This window comes from Lissotriton vulgaris, chromosome 7 (genome assembly GCF_964263255.1).
Source record: "Lissotriton vulgaris chromosome 7, aLisVul1.2, whole genome shotgun sequence".
NCBI classification, from domain to species: Eukaryota; Metazoa; Chordata; class Amphibia; order Caudata; family Salamandridae; genus Lissotriton; species Lissotriton vulgaris.
Genome location: NC_141695.1, coordinates 1,723,085,552 through 1,723,103,293, shown reverse-complemented (window position 1 = coordinate 1,723,103,293; position 17,742 = coordinate 1,723,085,552). Strand labels below are relative to the sequence as shown.

General features: G+C 44.4%; 1 protein-coding gene across 1 annotated transcript in view; it reads right to left on the bottom strand.

Moving 5' to 3' along the window:
* LOC147706435 (tyrosine-protein phosphatase non-receptor type 6-like) overlaps positions 1-17,742 on the bottom strand; it is a 315,590-nt gene that overhangs the window by 34,949 nt on the left and 262,899 nt on the right. The window contains exon 12 of the mRNA XM_086932941.1: positions 3,761-3,892. Within this exon, the coding sequence (XP_086789067.1) occupies positions 3,761-3,892 (132 nt within the window). The remainder of the gene's footprint in view (positions 1-3,760; positions 3,893-17,742) is intronic.

Below are 17,742 nucleotides of genomic sequence, written 5' to 3'. Positions count from 1 at the left end.
TGCAGATGACGCTGTGCTGATGTCCCGCACTCAGGTTGGCTTGCAGAGGGTCCTAGACAGTTTCTCTCTGTGTATGGAATATCTTGGCCTGAGAGTAAACTCATCCAAAACCTTTATCATGCGCTGTGGCCGTGGAATTAAGAGATTTAAAGATATGTTTGTTGCAGGACAGAAGATAGGGACAACTAAGAGGTTCTCTTATTTGGGAATCCTTTTTGCCCATAATGACACTTGGGTACAGGCAGTTACAGCTAAAAAGTTGGTACTCCTAAGGACAGCGTCTGCCCTGATCACCTTCAAGTCAAGTCAAGTCAAAATTTGTATAGCGCACTACTCACTCAGAGGGTCTCAAGGTGCTTGGGGGAGAGGGTTTCGCTATTTATCAAACAGCCAGATTTTGAGTTGTTTTCTGAAGGAGAGGTGGTTCTGTGTAAGGCGGAGGTGGGTGGGGAGAGAATTCCAAGTTTTGGCCACTAAGTAGGAGAATGATCTTCCTCCCATGGTGACTCTTCGGATTCATGGAATCGTGACGAGGGCTTGATTGGACGATCGTAGTTGACGGGTGGGGGTGTAAAAGGTCAGGCGCGTGTTGAGGTAACTGGGTCCTAGGTCGTAGAGGGCCTTGTGTGCGTGGGTGAGGAGACTGAACTTGATTCTCTTGTTGACGGGGAGCCAGTGAAGGTCTCTCAGGTGACCGGAGATGTGATTGTGGCGGGGTATGTCTAGGATGAGTCGGGCGGAGGCGTTCTGAATGCGTTGGAGTTTTTTCTGCAGTTTGGCTGTGGTTCCGGCGTATAGGGTGTTTCCGTAGTCCAGTCGGCTTGTGACAAGTGCTTGGGTGACCGTCTTTCTTGTTTCGGTGGGGATCCATCGGAAGATCTTTTGGCGCATGCGTAAGATGTTGAAGCATGATGACGAGATGGTGTTGACTTGTCTGGTCATTGAGAGGGAGGAGTCTAGAATGAATCCCAGGTTGCGAGCGTGGTCCGTTGGTTTGGGCGCGCTGCCAAGGGCTGGTGGCCACCATGAGTCGTCGCATGCAGAGGGGGGTGATCCTAAAATGAGGATTGCAAAGCTGGGAAAAAGTCCACCAGAAGAGCTTATTAAGATCTATAAGGCAAGGTGTGTTTTATTCACAATACTCAGAACAGGAATTTGGGGGTTTCCTGACATGCTCCCAATCCAACGCATAGAACACTCTTTTTTGAGATATATTTTATCACTCCCGAATAATACCTCATCCTGCATATGTCATGCAGAGTTGGGACTACCCTTCATTTCTGATTTAATAAAGCTTGAAACTGTACTTCTCTGGCACAGATTATGGACCAAGAAGAGGCAAAATTAAACAGGGAAATCTTCTCAGATGCTTTAAAATTGGAAGGGGTTTTGAAAATTCATGGATAAAATTTGTCACAAATTTCTTAAAAGACCTTGGGCACCTTGAATATTTCACTAACTCTCTGTCTATTCAGTAAATATCAAGGAAGGAATTGAGAAAGGAGGGTCTACTCTTGTTGGATTCTATTCGAATGTCATCAGAGATATTGAAACCTACTGTACTCCACAATCAATTGATTTTAACTACTTTTAACATCCAACCCTATTTAACTTTTGTACCCGGAGTTTATGATAGATTTTTATTGACAAGATTTAGGTTGGAGGTATTTCACAGACTAGTCACCTTGCCTAAAATGAACGACTGGTCCTCAAACCTCCAATTATGCCCCTGTGACAATAGCTCTAACCAATCTACCATCCATGTCATACTGTTTTGTACATTTTATACCTTTTTAAGGAGATTCTACCTGGTACCGGTTTTAAAAATGATTGGGCTTCGACAATGCAGACCCGCCCTATTTGTATTACAACAGCTTGAAGATGTACACAGCACATTTAAAATAGTGACTTACTTAAAGAAAGTCTTGAGACAGGAATTCTATGATTATTTAGAGCTTTAATCTGGATTTAATATAGGTGAATTTAATAATGTTTTAACTTAATAATGTACTAGGCACTTTGTCTATATAAAATTATCAAGATGATATTCTTTATGTGCTTATACTATGTATAGATATTTTTTATCATCAGATTATTAATTGTTGCGTTTTCTAACTTGATACGATAAGTACATTTCTCTTTTTAAAATGTAAATCATGTAATGATGTATTTTCTTTTCTTTGTGCTTTTATGATTGTTTTATGAAGCAACCGAATAAAGCATTCTTGACTGACCGACTGTGTGCTGACATCGAAGCGAGACCAGAGTGGCCTGTCTTTGCTTCTGTCGGGTTTTACCCCAGACCACAGTCATGTGAGATCGGCCCTATGGAGTATTAATCTTTCACCTAATGATTTGAGTGTATCCTGCAGCTTCCTCCACAGTGCCTGCATTGAACTGCATGAGGAACTACTTTAGAACTAAAGCTCCTTTTGTCCATTCCTGCTGGTTTCCTCTGTTGCGTCTCGCTCAAATGCGTGCATGCTGCATGAATTGGCAAATGAATCACAGGCCTATTGGCTTTCCCAAATCCGGTGTAACCAGTAAAACAGCCCAAAGCACTATTAAGCTTTAGTATATATTACCCAACAAATTCTTACAGAACTCTTGTGAAATCCTTTACAGGTGGACACTTCTTTCTGCACAATTAGGTTTGGGTTTGTTTTTAAATGTGAATCCCACCCAAAGGTCCAGAATGTTTCTACAGCCCAACTTACAAAAAGCTGGTTTATTTTCAACTGCACTGTAGAAAAACTCTGCCGCCAAAGGACTTTAGCCGCAAACTCGACGGTAATCTCCTATTCTCCCTCAGATGGTATGGTACAACTTTTATACCATATGTACTCGCATCAATTGTTGTGCCCTAAGTGACTGATTAAACATTGCTAAAGCTGTTTTCTGAGTTTGATTTATCTTCAAACTACAAAACTCTTTATAACTTTCTCAGCATTCCTCTGACCTCCCAAACATTACTACTTTATCATTCAACCATCTCATAATAACAGTCCCATCTGAAAATCAAAATCAAAATTTGTTAATTATATTCTGCCATACTTAGAAAAAATAACACTGGTTCTCTGTCTGCACTCACTAACCCCTACTTGGGGTTTACACACTTGAATCTGCCCACAGAGCGAAGACATTCAACAGAATCTTTGCTGAATTAACGCTTCTTGCTCTCCCGATCTGGAAGCCCTCTTGGAAACCATGGACTCGCGGAATCCACTGAGCAACTGGATCATCAATTTCAGGAAAACTACTGCCAATCACTTCAGATCAAATGGCGTGGGATAACATCTCAATATAACCTAGGGCGTGACGAAACTGGCCTACAGGCTTCATCCAGGATGCAGGCTCATCTGAGGATGGATCCAAAGAAGTGAGCAGCAAAGCGGACATAAAAAGGTAAAGGATCTCCTTCATGTCCACTAGAGGATGTCCCAGCTACTTTTCCCCATCACCTTGCACTAAATATGACATCCAGAAGTGGGCACAGTACTCCAGATATCAACTTGGGTGCTGCCTACAAACCTCCAGACGAAGCCCCAAACTGAAAACAATATTGCGGATGTGGCTTATGTACTGAAATGTCCTTTGGAACTGTAAAAACCAAGATGAGGTCTCCAGAAGTGGACACTGTACTCCAGATGATATCTCCAGACCTGGACACAGGATTGTAGATGGTTCTTTCAGCGATGGATACAATATCTCAGCAAGAGACAGGGTGTACTTTCTTTAGTGAGGCAGGAAGAACACTTACGTCATATAGCAGTGACAGCCGAAGAAGTCGGGTCTTGCAGTCGATGGTTGTGTGTTCTTTCACGTTCTCTACAAGATATGGTCCAAACTCTTTAGTACTGTTCAGTCTTGGCCAGTAAGGTAAACACTTGATCTGAGAAAAAGAAAAGAGGTATTCATTAGGGGAAAGTTGGAGGGCTAACAATTAAGTGAGAGTGTGTGAGAGAGTGTGAGAGAGAAAGAGAGAGGGGCAGACAAGAGTGAGGAAGTAAGCGATCAGAATAGGCATAAAAAAGAGAAGTGTGAAATAAAGAAAAAAAGAAAGTGGGAAAGAGATAAATAGAAAAACAAGCCAAAAGTGGAGAAAGAAGGAATGAAAGAAAATCATTAAGACGTTTTAAAAAGGACAAATGAAAGTAGAAAAAAGAGGAAGGTACAACTACAAAAATAGCTGGGTGACACTTCCAGAGAGTGGCCTGCTGCCATGAATGTGGGCAGAAAGAATGTCATTCTACCTAAGGTGCCAGGTTGAGTTGTCGAGCTAGAAATTAAGTGAGAGAGAGTGAGAGTGTGTGTGTGTGTGTGTGAGAGAGAGAGAGAGAGAGAGAGAGAGAGAGAGAGAGACAATAGTGAGGAAGTAAGCGATCAGAAGTGGCATAAATAAAGATAAGTGTGAAATAAAGAAAAAAAGAAAGTGGGAAAGAGAGAAATAGAAAAACAAGGCAAAAGTGGAGAAAGAAGGAATGAAAGAAAAGAATGAAAACTTTTTTATAAAAAGAACAAATGAAAGAAGAATAAGAGGAATAGACGACTATAGAAACAGCTGGGTGACACTTCCAGAGAGTGGCATGCTGCAATGAATGCAGGCAAAAAGGATGTCATTCTACCTAAAGTGCCAGGTTCAGTGCTTCACAAGTGGCACTGGGGTGAGTGTGAAAAAGTGTGACAACAAACAGTACAATAAAAAATTACTTATGAGAGTACAGCAAGAGGTGCCGCCCTCAATTTAAATAGGTACAGTATTTTATGGCGTATAAGACGACTGGGCGTATAAGACGACCCCCTACTTTTCTTGATAAAATGTAGGTTTCGTGCTATACTCGCCGTATAAGACTACCCCCACTTCCAGGTGAGCACATGTGGAGGAGCGCGTGTCAGACGCGCAACACAGTGGGGGTCGCCATCTTAGGGGCTTTAGCGCTGGTAGTTATGCTTTTGGACGTCCTGCTGCCTCGTCTGCCTTAATTGGGGAAGTATGCATCGCAAGCGTTTGGAGGCGCGTGTGCAGCTGCAGTCTAGGTAGGATTCACGGCACCATTTGTTTTGTTTGCTACCTCTTACTTTTTATTTGCTTTCGATACTTGCACAGTGCCACCATTGCCTACGTAATGTTTGTTCTTGTGTTTGAGTGCCCTCCATTTATTGCAATAATATACCTCTACGGCGCCATTTGTTCGATTGTCACTTTTGCCTGATGTAATGTACCGTACGGTACCGGTAACGTTTTGCGGCTCAGTGTTGGGTCACAGCGCCATAATATGCCTAATCAACCGGAGTATGGTCACTTTTTCATTTGTTCCCCAATCTGTATGACATAGTGGCCATTGTCTTGCAGGCATAAAGGTCTTGGTGCACAATAGTAGTGTTGTGCTTAGCCAGAACAAGACACCAAGGTCAAAATGTTTTGATACACTGGATCTAGTGAGTAATTCAAGGATTGGGATCCTGATTCTTTCCTTCTTTGAACAACAGATCTTAGATCTGGCAAGGTTTAAAAGCGGAGTTATGTTTTTTTTTGCTTGCCGGGAGTCGCAAAAGCAAACCACCTCAGGAAGTAGCAAGAGCCAGCACTTAATTGGGAAAGTATGCACCGCAAGCGGTTGGAGGCGCGTGCGCAGCTGCAGTCTAGGTAGGATTCAAGGCGCCATTTGTTCTGTTTGCTACCTCTTACTTTTTGTTTGCTTTTGATACTTGCACAGTGCCACCATTTCCTACGTAACGTTAGTTCTTGTTTTTGAGTGCCCTCCATTTATTGCAATATTATACCTGTACTTGTACTTTGTACGCTTTTTTAAACTGCACACATGTCACTTTTTCCTCCTGTAATGCACCATTTCCTATTGTGAAGCGGTCTGACACTTTCGGGTAAAATCCGCGCTATATAAAAACGCATGAATAAATACCGTAAAATTTGGCACCCGGCGTATAAGACGACCCCCAACTTTCGAGAACATTTTAAAGGGTTAAAAAGTCGTCTTATACGCCGGAAAATACAGTATTTACTCAGCCTGGCGTTTGCATCCTGCGTTCTATTCTTAGTGGGTGGAGTTTTCTAATAGCATTGTAGCCCTTCTGCCTTGGGCCACATTGAGGGTAAAGACCTTCTCCCTCGTCATAGGCCCTCCTCTGTGGATAAAGCCTATAACTCAGGAAGAGGGCCTTTAAGAACTGTTTCAGCCTTGGCGATGCAGAAATAGCACTGAAAGGTCTTTTGCCTTACTAAGTATGGAGCCCGTTGCCTGCATTTGCCACCATGGCTTGTATGATGTTGGTATCTGGCTGAATTAACAGTGTTTGGGCCTAGCACGGTTGGGCAGGCGAAAGTGAAGAGATAGCTTGGTTTAGAGCTAACAGAAATCAGCGATGCAGGAACAATTTTCAGAGTGGGTATGCTGCCATCAATGTTACATCACTGAAGTCATAGCCAAATTCAAGCTTCACACCTTGATTAATGTATTTTTTTGAGAATTTTAAATAGCGCTAGCTAGACCCAAAGGTATCAGAGCGATTTACAACAGTAAATGTTCACATCAAAAATAACAAATCGATACAGTGCATCTGAGTCAGAAAGCTTTACAACAGCAAACGTTCACAACATAGATAACAAGTATAGTAGACATTCAGTATAGGGCTAGCTAGGTACATGAGGAGACTCATAAGAGTCATAGTTGAACAATACAACATCAAGTGGTTACAAAGTCACAAAAGTGTAACACAAGAACACATTGAGGACAGAACAGGAGACTGAAAGATTCACGTGTTGCAGTAGTTGTTGAGGAGTAGAAATGCAAGGTCCTGTGGACATTGCCTGTTAAGGCACAGCAAAGGAGCCACACCCATCCAGCAGGAGGGTAGTATGGGCGTGGTAGCCAGTGATGCTTTTTGAAGAATATTTTTGCAAATCTATACTTTTACTGACAGCACATTTTTATATTTAAATGCTGTCATAATTCGTACAAATGTGCAGGTTTACTGATAATACCATAGTGCGCACACGATAATGTGAGAAAATTGGGTTTCAACAAATATTTTTAATTTGTATATCACTAAGCGTCTTGATTTGTTTTGATTGTATTAAAATCTGTGATTTCATCACACTTCAGAACTACAAAAATGTGAGAATTTCTTTTGTGGTTTTCGAATTGCTGATATATTTATAAATATTTGTACAGTTTGTTTGCAGGTATTTCCATCCTACACTCTGTCTTTTCACACTTTCTTGTACCCAGCAAGATTTTCAAATAGTTCATCTGACAAAACGCTCTAAGTTTGAAGTTGGAAAGAAAAGTGAACACCAATCTCCTTGTTTAAAGAATAAGCAGCAATCTGTCAGAAGACATAGCCTGACATTTGATCTCTGTCTTTGAACACACCACGAATGGGTTAAGATAAAAAGAAAAATGAATATCTTCCATAATGATCATTCACTCTTAGAACTCCCAAATGCTTATTTAGGGGTTGCTGCAGCACCCCCAGTAGCCCAACTTCCAGTAGCTATCATGGTAATGTCAATGAGAGGTGGGCTATAATGTTCTTCAAGGGTAGTTAGTCCAGCGCCTGAACCGCTCTATCCCAGGGTTCTCATCCCCGGGATCATGCAAGGCAAGAAATCCATGACAGGCAAGCCGCAAGGAAGGTTCTCCTTACAGGGTAGTCCCTGGCCAGTCTTCTTGGAAAAATGTGCTTTCATCTTAGCTCAAACCTTATAAGGTGAGTCGAGTCATCTGGACCAAGGGTTCCGTTTGCTCTTTCTAAATCATCTCATCCACTCCCTTTACTAGAACGCAGCAGGCGCCCAGCCTCTTGTACTTTGAGGAAAATAGCCAGGCACTTCTAGCTGGGCATTATTATTAACGTTACATGAGGAGAAAATTACAAGTGGTATATTACAAAAGGAAACGTTACGTTACATGAGGAAAAAGTGACAATTGTGCATGTAACAAAAGTAAACAAGATACAAGAAGAGGTAGCAAACGATAAGTTACAAGAGGAAAAAGTGACAAGTGCGCATGTTACATAAGCATACAAGATACAAGTAGAGGTATAATACTGCAATAAGTGGCAGTCACTCAAAACACAAGAACACACTAGGAAGGCACTTCTATAGGCATGGAGTACAACATTTCCTATAGTGAAAGAACTTCCTTGAGGGAATAGAGAGGGTGTGAATTAGGTTTGGAAGTGTCTTTGAAGGAGGAGAAATTTGAGGTCAGTTTTGAAGGACTGGAAAGAGGTGGTGGTGGTCCGGAAGTGAGTTCCAGAATCTCACCGCATTGCCTGAAAAGGATTGGGCCATCGATCTTTCCTTTTTGAAAGTGGGAGGTTCAAGCAATACATTTTCCGCATTACGTAATGGTCTAGAGCTCTAGAGAGTTTCAGTTTATTCGCCAAGTAGCAAGGAGAGGAGGAGTGCAAGGCTTTGTGGGTGATAGAGGCAATCTTGTAGATAGATCTTGCCTCGATTGGAAGCCAACGGAGGGAAGATAAAATGGGTGTGATGTGGTCGCTTCTTTTGGCCCCATATATGAAACAAGCTGCTGACTGCAGAACAGATTTATGGGGGGACAGGTGGGATTTGGGGAGGCCAGTAAGAAGAGAACTGCAGTAGTCCAATCTAGAGAGAACCAGCGATTGGACCAGGGTTTTTAGGTCTTGCTCCGGGAAGAAGCGTCGAATCACCCAAAGAAGGCGAAGTTAGTATTGAGCAGACTTTGCAATGGAATTGATGTGGGAGAGTAGATTGAGTCTTTTGTCGAGTATGACACCAAGGGAGTTTGCGCGGTCGACAATGATGGGTTTATTGTTAAGTAGATTCATCTGATACATCCATGATTGAACCGGAAGGAGGAGAGAGTGAGGAGGATAGGAGGCGGAATTCAGTTTGAGGGATTCAGAATGAGTTAACATCCAGTTTTGAATGGAGTAGAGAGTAGAGTTTAAGATGGAGAGATAGTGTGTGGAGGACACCTTAAGGTAGGAGTGTCGTCCGCATAAAGTTGATAGAGGATCCCAGATTTACTTAGGAGATTTCCAAATGGTTCCATATAGAGGTTGAACAAAGTGGGTGCAAGTTTAGAGCCTTAAGGGACACCTTGACCTACCGCCAAAGGAGATGAAAGACTGTTCGCTATTTTGATCATTTGGGATCTATCAGAGAGGAAGGAAGCAAACCATTTAAGCACTGTGCCTCCCATATTGATAAATGGAGGTGAAAAAACACACACTGATTCTCAGATCGGTTTTTATTTACGCAGGATGTCTGTTCACATGATTTTACATTAAAGGGCTAAGGGTCTGATTTGGAGCTTAGCGGTCAGGGTACTTTGCCACAAATGTGCGGGGTAAGTACCTGTCCGTGAAACCCTTAGGTCACATGCCTTATTTATTAATAGTCGGAGAGCAACTTTACGCCGTCGGCTGTGCTCCCGCAGGATCCACCATCAGACATCCTGATGGGCGACAGAAGGAACTCAAGAGGGTGTGAGGGTCATTCGTTTTTTGTGTTTCAATAACAAACTCCAGCTTTGGCAGTTGGTTTTGAAAGAAAAAAATAACAGTTTGGTGCATGGCCTCCTGAAAGACATCGACCAAGCTTACATTGGCGTTAGAAGAAGTATCCTGGCAGCAGTTCCTCTGGGAGCACAGATATCACCGCTGGGTTGGTGGAGATCGTTAAACATAGCAGACGGAAGCCAGTCGGGGTGGCAGACGTAATGTCCCCACCTGTCAATCTTTCAATCAGGCTCCAGATCAGGGTGCTCAGCATAGGTCCAGAAGGGTCAGAACCACGCCAGATTGTCAAGAGTACACTATGGACATACCTTCCATTTAGATTTCTTGTATGTGGTTGTATGACAGAACCACGCATGCCTTTACCACGCGTGACTTTACAATGCGTCTGTTAAAAGGCATATACCATTCCCACCCACAATTTTACCACACTTGCCTTTACAACCAAAAAGTAAGTATTTCGCAGATAAGTATGAAGCCTTTATATATATATCTTGGTTTTGCATTACCACCCTCCTTTATTTAATTAATTTTTTCTCCCCCCCTTTTTTTTCTATTAAATTGTGGGGTTGCCATCCACTATAGATGTCCCCAATAATCATTTAACCCATAACATATGACAGTCATCAAATGCATTAATTAGTTTACATTGCGATATTTGCACATTCCAACTTTGGAAAAAATGGCTTTTAGAGTAATTTTTGATAACAAAATGTGTTTAAGTATTCACAATATTACTTTTTAACACATGCCGTTTTATTATGCATTTTATCTATTTATGTTCTACAAATGCGACATTTTGCACATCCAATCATGCTGCTTTGTTACAATGTATTTATAATATCATGTACTGTCGTTATTGGGTCAAAAATATTCGAGGGTGGTATTCACATCATTGCATTTATGCAGATAGAACAATACCAATGAATTTATTCAGTTTTATGCAAAGATACGAAAGACAAACATGGAATTACTGTATCAAGAATTCACACTACAAAGGACCTTTTTATTGTTCATAGTGGGAATGACTTCGACTTTGAAGTATGTTGTCTATTTTCATTAATCACATGGTGTTATTCACAGCATTTAAGAATAAGGCGTTCACCATTGCATTTCACTGTGATCAAGGGCATCCGCCCGAAACGCGTCAGTCCGCTGCGCACTTTCTGAGACTTATGCAATAAAAAACATCTTTGCCTTATTTTGGGACTCGCTGGTCTTTGTTCGCCACTGGTTGGAGGTTCGAGATCGTGCTATTGGATTTATATATATATATATATATAAAAATATATATATATATATGTATATGCACGCATACATGTGTGTGTATATATATATATATATATATATGCATATATATATATATATATATCCATCACAAGGTTTGCCTGTGAAAGGGAGGACACCAAGCAGATGAGTTCTGTATATTGCTCTTTATTCCTCAGAAGCACACACAGGGAACGGCAACCACGGCAATGTAGCTTCACCCCTCCGACGCGTTTCGTGCTCGAGAAGCACTTAATCATGGAATGCTGGGGTTGTGGTGAATGAAACCAGCTTGATTCGCTACCACCAGATGACCACTGTTACTCCGCCCCTGGGCGGCGCCTCTCCTGAGGCTTGCTGGTCATCGTAGTGCAGGCATTATTCTTGAGGTAAGATGCTGAGTTCAAACACCCACTAAATGTGTCTCAAATCCCAAGTGGGTCTGCAAATGGATGGCCGTGCTCAGTGCTGCCACTTAATCTGACGGAAGGCACTCATCTGCCCCAATGCTCGAACGCCATGTGACATCCCAGCAGGACTGCGCAACGCGTAGCAGGGTCCTTCCCGCGGCTCAGGCAGGCCGCCAAATATCCAAGCGAATCAAGCTGGTTTCAATCACCACAACCCTAGCATTCCATGATTAAGTGCTTCTCGAGCACGAAACGCGTCGGAGGGGTGAAGCTACATTGCCGTTCCCTGTGTGTGCTTCTGAGGAATAAAGAGCAATATACAGAACTCATCTGCCTGGTGTCCTCACTTTCACAGGCAAACTTTGTGACGGATATATATATATATATATATATATATATATATATATATATATATATATATATATATCAAAATATATATATATATATATCAAAATATTATTGCCTTATTGACCCAATCCCTAAACTCAACCTCCCGAAACCCTAGAATCACCCTTGCCACCCAAATACCCCTACCAATCCTAAAAACACCCTTGCCACCCAAATACCCTAACCCACCCTAAACTCTACAAATACCCTTGCCACCCGAACACCCCACCCATCTTTTAAACACCATTGCCACCCAAATACCTCTGCCTACCCTAAACGGTAGAAATACCCTTGCCAACCAAATACCTTACCCACCCTAAAACCTAAAAACACCCATGCCACCAAAAAACCCTAACAATGGTCATGCCACCCAAATACTCTTACCCATCCTAAACCCTAAAATTACCCTTGCCACCCAAAATCCCATCCACCCTAATCCCTATAAATACCCTTCCAACCCAAAAACCTTCACCCACTCTAAACCCTAAACATACCCTTGCCATCCGATACCCTCTTCCATCCCTTAAACCTAAAAACGCCCTTGCCCTAATATATACATATATATGTTCACTGAAAAAACCATAGGTTTCAAGGTCGTTATAGTTAGTTGGACATTTCACTCGTACAAAACCATAAAAATTCCCCCGTTATAGTTAGTTCAGCTACCTATAACTCGCGCCCCCGCAATGCACTGCTGATGACGTCACATATTACATCACTCATGACATGGTCAGTGACATCACTCATGACATCACTCATGACATCACTCATGACATCATCCAGTGAATGTGTGTTTTTGTGAAATTTAAATATGTTTTATATTTGTATATGTCGAGGTCGATGGAAGAATGAGTGGGTATATAAGTGTCTAAATGGATGATTTTGTTTGTGTGAAACTGATTGTATAACTGACTAAGTGTATCTTAGTGAATACATGCGTTAGTGAGTAATCTTTTAATGTGTAAATATATGTATCAGTTTCTCACTTTGTGTATAAGTGGCAGCATGGGTTGGTGAGTAGCTACATGAGTGTCTATATGGGTTATTAGTTTTTTTTGTATCAGTAGGAGTGTCTGAGTGGTTCGTTGGGGGTATAACTTTGTGCATAGATGCATGAATGAGGGAGTCACTGTTTGTATGTGTTGAAGACCGCATGTGATCAGGACTGTATGGGTGGATGAGTGTGTGTATGGGTGTGTTGGTGAGTGAATGACTGTCTCAGTAGTGTCTTTATGATTAACTACATATATGTTTTAAACTAGTATATGTGAGTAATGGTGTATGTAAGTGAGTATATGTGAGAGTGAGAGATTGGAAGAGTACCTGTATAAATGAGTATGTGTTTCTATAAGTGATTCTTTAAGAGCGTAAGTATGTGTTAGTTTCTGTAGAAGTAAGTGTGGTGGTGTGTGTATAACTGTGTACGCAAGAAAATGAATGTGTGATACTTTCTTTGCATGTGTGACTATGTGTGTGAGTAATTCTATGGATTAGTGGCGTGTGTAACTGTATGTATAGGTGTATGAGTACATATGATGAGTGAGTGCATGTATGAGTGACTGTATAGGACTTTTAGTGAATGAGTGGATGTGTGTGTAGATCTTGGAATTAGTGAATGGGTATGTTGTTACTGGTATTGGCGTGTCCATTGGATTTTTCCGTGATTTTCTACGGTTTTTTAAATGCTAATTTCTAACCGTGGCACGTTTTAAGTTGGGAGATTAAGTCCCCATGACTCCTGAGTGTTCCGGGGGTCCAACTAGCCCATGAGGTACCTCCAGTAAGCGCCACAGAGCTGCGTTGCAGAGAGGTGTAAAAAGGGGCACGGCCTGGACCACCTCTCTGCAACGCAGGCCTCTGGCGCTTTTTGGAGGTACCTTATAGGCTAGTTGGCCCCCAGGGGCCCTCAGGATTGAGGGGAATTAATTCCCAACTTAAAACGCGCCACAGGGCGTGTTTGCACACGTCACCTCAGGACCATCCCCCTCCCTTCACCACTGTGCAAACGTGCCCCGTGGCACGTTCTAAGTTGAGGGATTAAGTCCCCTTGAACCCTGAGGGTCCCTGGGGTCCAACTAGCCCACCAGGTACCTCCAGTAAGCGCCACAGAGCTGCGTTGCAGAAAGGTGTGAAAAGGGGCATGGCCTGGACCACTTCTCTGCAACGCAGCCCTGTGGCGCTTACTGGAGGTACCTGGTGGGCTAGTTGGCCCCCAGGGACCCACAGTATTGTAGGGGAATTAATTCCTCAACTTAAAACGCGCCACAGGGCGCGTTTGCAGAGTGTTGCTTGGAGGGGGCGGGGCCTAGGCACGATCGCGTGTATTTTGTTTATTTATTTTTATTTTATTCTTTGGAAGGAGGGCCACATGGCCCCCCTCCCGGGTCACTTCTGGCCCCGGGGACTGGCCATTGCTTTTTTTTTCGGAGGGGGGCCGCGTGTCCCCCCTCCTCAGGCCAATTATGGCCCTGGGGACCCCATCCCCTGGTGCCGGCCTGCCTTTCTTTTTTTTTATGGGGAGGGGGGCTGCGTTGCCTCCCTCCCGGGTCTCTTCTGGCCCCCGGGAACCCCATCCCACGAGGCCGGCCCTATCCTTTGGGGACCATGTTGACCATGGGCCCTCCGGCTCCCCGCGTCCAGCGGGATCCGTCATTGCTTTTCCACAAGGGGAGCTGCTGACATGCAGCTCCCTTTGTGGACGTGTCGTGGAGTCATGGGGATTAATGTACGTGTCGTGTCGTTATCGTTTATTCAGGGCATGTTTGACAACGCTTTATGTTTGAATCATTGATCATTAACATTGTACGAATATCAGTGGGACACCAAAGCATTCCTGATATTTTGTGAACACAATTTTCAATAATGTACGAATTAGTCAAATTTTGTATTAGAACACGTACATTAATTATTTACAATGCCTGGTACAGGAAATCGAATTTCTGTGGAAATTATGTTCCGTTTAATTGTTTAATCATGCAAATCATGGTATGTGGTATTCAAGTCCTGTTTCTATGTTTACATTTCCGGACACTTTATTTACCACAGAAACTGCTTTTCAAACTAACGTGAACAAGGCTGTCCGCAGCCGAAACATGTTGTTAGTGAAATAAACACCCTTGGAGATTACAGCGGTGTCGTGTTGTTTTGCGGACTGAGAGCACTGCTTAAGTTTGGAACTTTACAATTGGATTTACCGGCTTGCTCGGCCGGCATTGGTGCCACCTCCCGAGGGGCCGCAGTCAGCGTCTTGAGAGCGGACTTTGGAAATTATTCGTTTACGCTGACACTGGACCGGCGCATCCAGCAGCTGCCTTGGTAACTGCACGGGTACACCGAAGGTACAGGTAAGAGCGCTAGCCTGGGGGCCGCCGCATTTTGCCATACGGGGGGGAGGGGCAGTCTCCTTTCGGCGTCTGTCGCCGCTCCTGCTGGGGCATTTGCTGCGCGGACCTCGATTCTGGTTGCTCGAGTCCTGTTTTCCTTTTAAACTACCCATAAAGCCTGTCAGTAACTAGGCTAACTCCCATATATACGCGGTTGTGCATTCTGACACCGCAGAACACATAGTCAAGTCAAGTCATAAAATTTGTATAGCGCACTACATACCCAGGTTTCAAGGCGCTTAGGAAGGGGAGGAGGATTATTTGTCAAATATCCACGTTTTAAGCTGCTTTCTGAACGCTAGGTGGTTCTGGGTGAGGCGAAGGTAAGCGGGGAGTGAGTTCCATGTTTTAGCAGCCAGGTATGAAAAGGATCTGCCTCCCATGGTGGTCTTGTTGATGTGAGGTACAGTGGCGAAGGCTAGGCTGGAAGAACGTAGTTGGCGGGAGGGGGTGTAGAAGGACAGTCGAGAGTTGAGGCAATCTGGTCCGATGTCGTAGAGTGATTTGTGTGCGTGGGTAAGCAGTCGGAAAGTGATCCTCTTATTGACGGGGAGCCAGTGGAGGTCTTTAAGGTGACCGGAGATGTGTTCGTTGCGTGGGATGTCTAATATGAGCCTGGCTGAGGCGTTTTGGATTCGTTGGAGTTTCTTCTGGAGTTTAGCGGTGGTACCTGCGTAGAGGGTGTTTCCGTAGTCCAGTCGGCTCGTGACTAGTGCGTGGGTGACTGTTTTCCTTGTTTCGGAGGGGATCCAGCGAAATGTTTTTCTGAGCATGCGAAGAATGTTGAAGCAGGAAGAGGATACGGCGCTGACTTGTCTGTTCATTGAGAGTGAAGAATCCAGGATGACGCCAAGGTTCCGTGCGTGGTCTGTCGGGATGGGTGCTTTTCCGAGGGCTTCCGGCCACCAGGAGTCGTCCCAAGCAGAGGGGGATGTGCCTAAGATGAGGACTTCTGTTTTATCTGAGTTCAGTTTCAGACGGCTTTGTTTCATCCATTCGGCGACTTCTTTCATTCCTTCGTGTAGGTTAGTTTTGGCGGTGCTGGGGTCCTTGGTGAGAGAAAGGATCAGTTGAGTGTCGTCCGCGTAAGAGATGATGTTGAGGTTGTGTTGGCGGGCGATGGCCGCGAGGGGGCTCATGTATACGTTGAAGAGGGTGGGGCTGAGTGATGATCCTTGAGGCACGCCGCAGATGACTTCAGAGGCCTCGGACTTAAATGGTGGTAGGCGGACTCTCTGGGTTCTTCCGGTGAGGAACGAGGTGATCCATTCAAGTGCTTTTCCTTGGATTCCGATGTTATTGAGGCGTTGTAGAAGGGTGCTGTGGCAGACTGTCGAATGCTGCAGAGAGGTCGAGGAGGATGAGGGCGACTGTGTCTCCATTGTCCAGTAGAGTTAGAATGTCGTCTGTTGCTGCGATGAGGGCGGTCTCAGTGCTGTGTTTTGCTCGGAAGCCAGATTGTGAGGGGTCGAGTGCTTTGTTGGCTTCGAGGAAGGCGGCGAGCTGGTTGTTGACGGCTTTCTCAATGACTTTGGCCGGGAATGGAAGAAGCGAGATGGGGCGGTAATTTTTGAGTTCGGTGGGGTCCGCTGTTGGTTTTTTCAGAAGGGCGGTGAGTTCAGCGTGTTTCCAGTCTTCTGGGAAGGTCGCGGATATCAAGGAGCAGTTAATGACGTCTCGGAGGTGCGGTGCTATGACGGAGTCTGCTTTGTTGAAGATGTGGTGAGGGCATGGGTCTGTGGGGGATCCAGAGTGGATGGAATTCATCAGGCGGATGGTTTCCTCAGTGGAGATTGGGTTCCAGGCGTTAAGGGTGTTTACGGGGGGAGGATGGTCAACAGATGGTGGGGTGGGTTGGTTTCCGGGTTGGTTGTCAAAGCTGTTGTGGATGTCAGCAATCTTGTTGTGGAAAAAAGAGGCTAGGGAATCGCAGAGGGTTTGAGAGGGGGTGATGTCGTTGGAGTTGGCCGAGGGGTTGGAAAATTCCTTGACGATGTTGAAAAGTTCCTTGCTGTTGTGGGCGTTGTTGTCAAGTCGATCCTTGAATGCTGTTTTCTTGGCTTTTCGGATCAGTTGGTGGTGAGTGCGGGTGGCGCTTTTGAAGGCGTCCTTGGTGCTGGTGGATGGGTCTTTTTTCCAGGCTTTTTCGAGGGAGCGGCAGAGTTTCTTGGATTTCTTAAGATCATCGTTGAACCAAGAGGCCTTCTTGCTGCCAGGTTTGCTTTGACGTTTTTTCAGTGGTGCTAGGATGTCGGCGGTGTTGGATAGCCATAGGGTGAGGCTGGCTGCGGCTTCGTTGGCGTTAGAAGAGAGGGCTGGGGAGTTTCGAAGGAGCGATGCGGAGATTTGTTCCGTGGTGATTTTCTTCCAGTTTCTTTGCAGGGTAGGTTGGGGGTGGTTGATGGGTTTCGGCTTGTTGTAGGTGAAGTGAACGCAGCTGTGGTCGGTCCATAGGAGGTCCGTAGTGTGGCTGAAGGAGACATGATTGCTGGAAGTGAAGATGGGGTCGAGTGTGTGGCCTGCGATGTGGGTGGGGGAAGTGACCAGTTGTTTAAGTCCAAGGTTGGCGAGGTTGTCCACGAGGGTGGCGGTGTTGTGGTCGTTTATCTTTTCGAGGTGAAAGTTGAGGTCTCCCAGAAGGATGTAGTCTTTGGAGGGGAGCGCGTGTGGAGAGATGAAGTCCGTGATGTCTTCACTGAATTTTGCGCGGGGTCCTGGTGGTCTGTAGAGGAGGGTGCCTCTGAGAGTGGTTTTGGGGTCGATGTGGA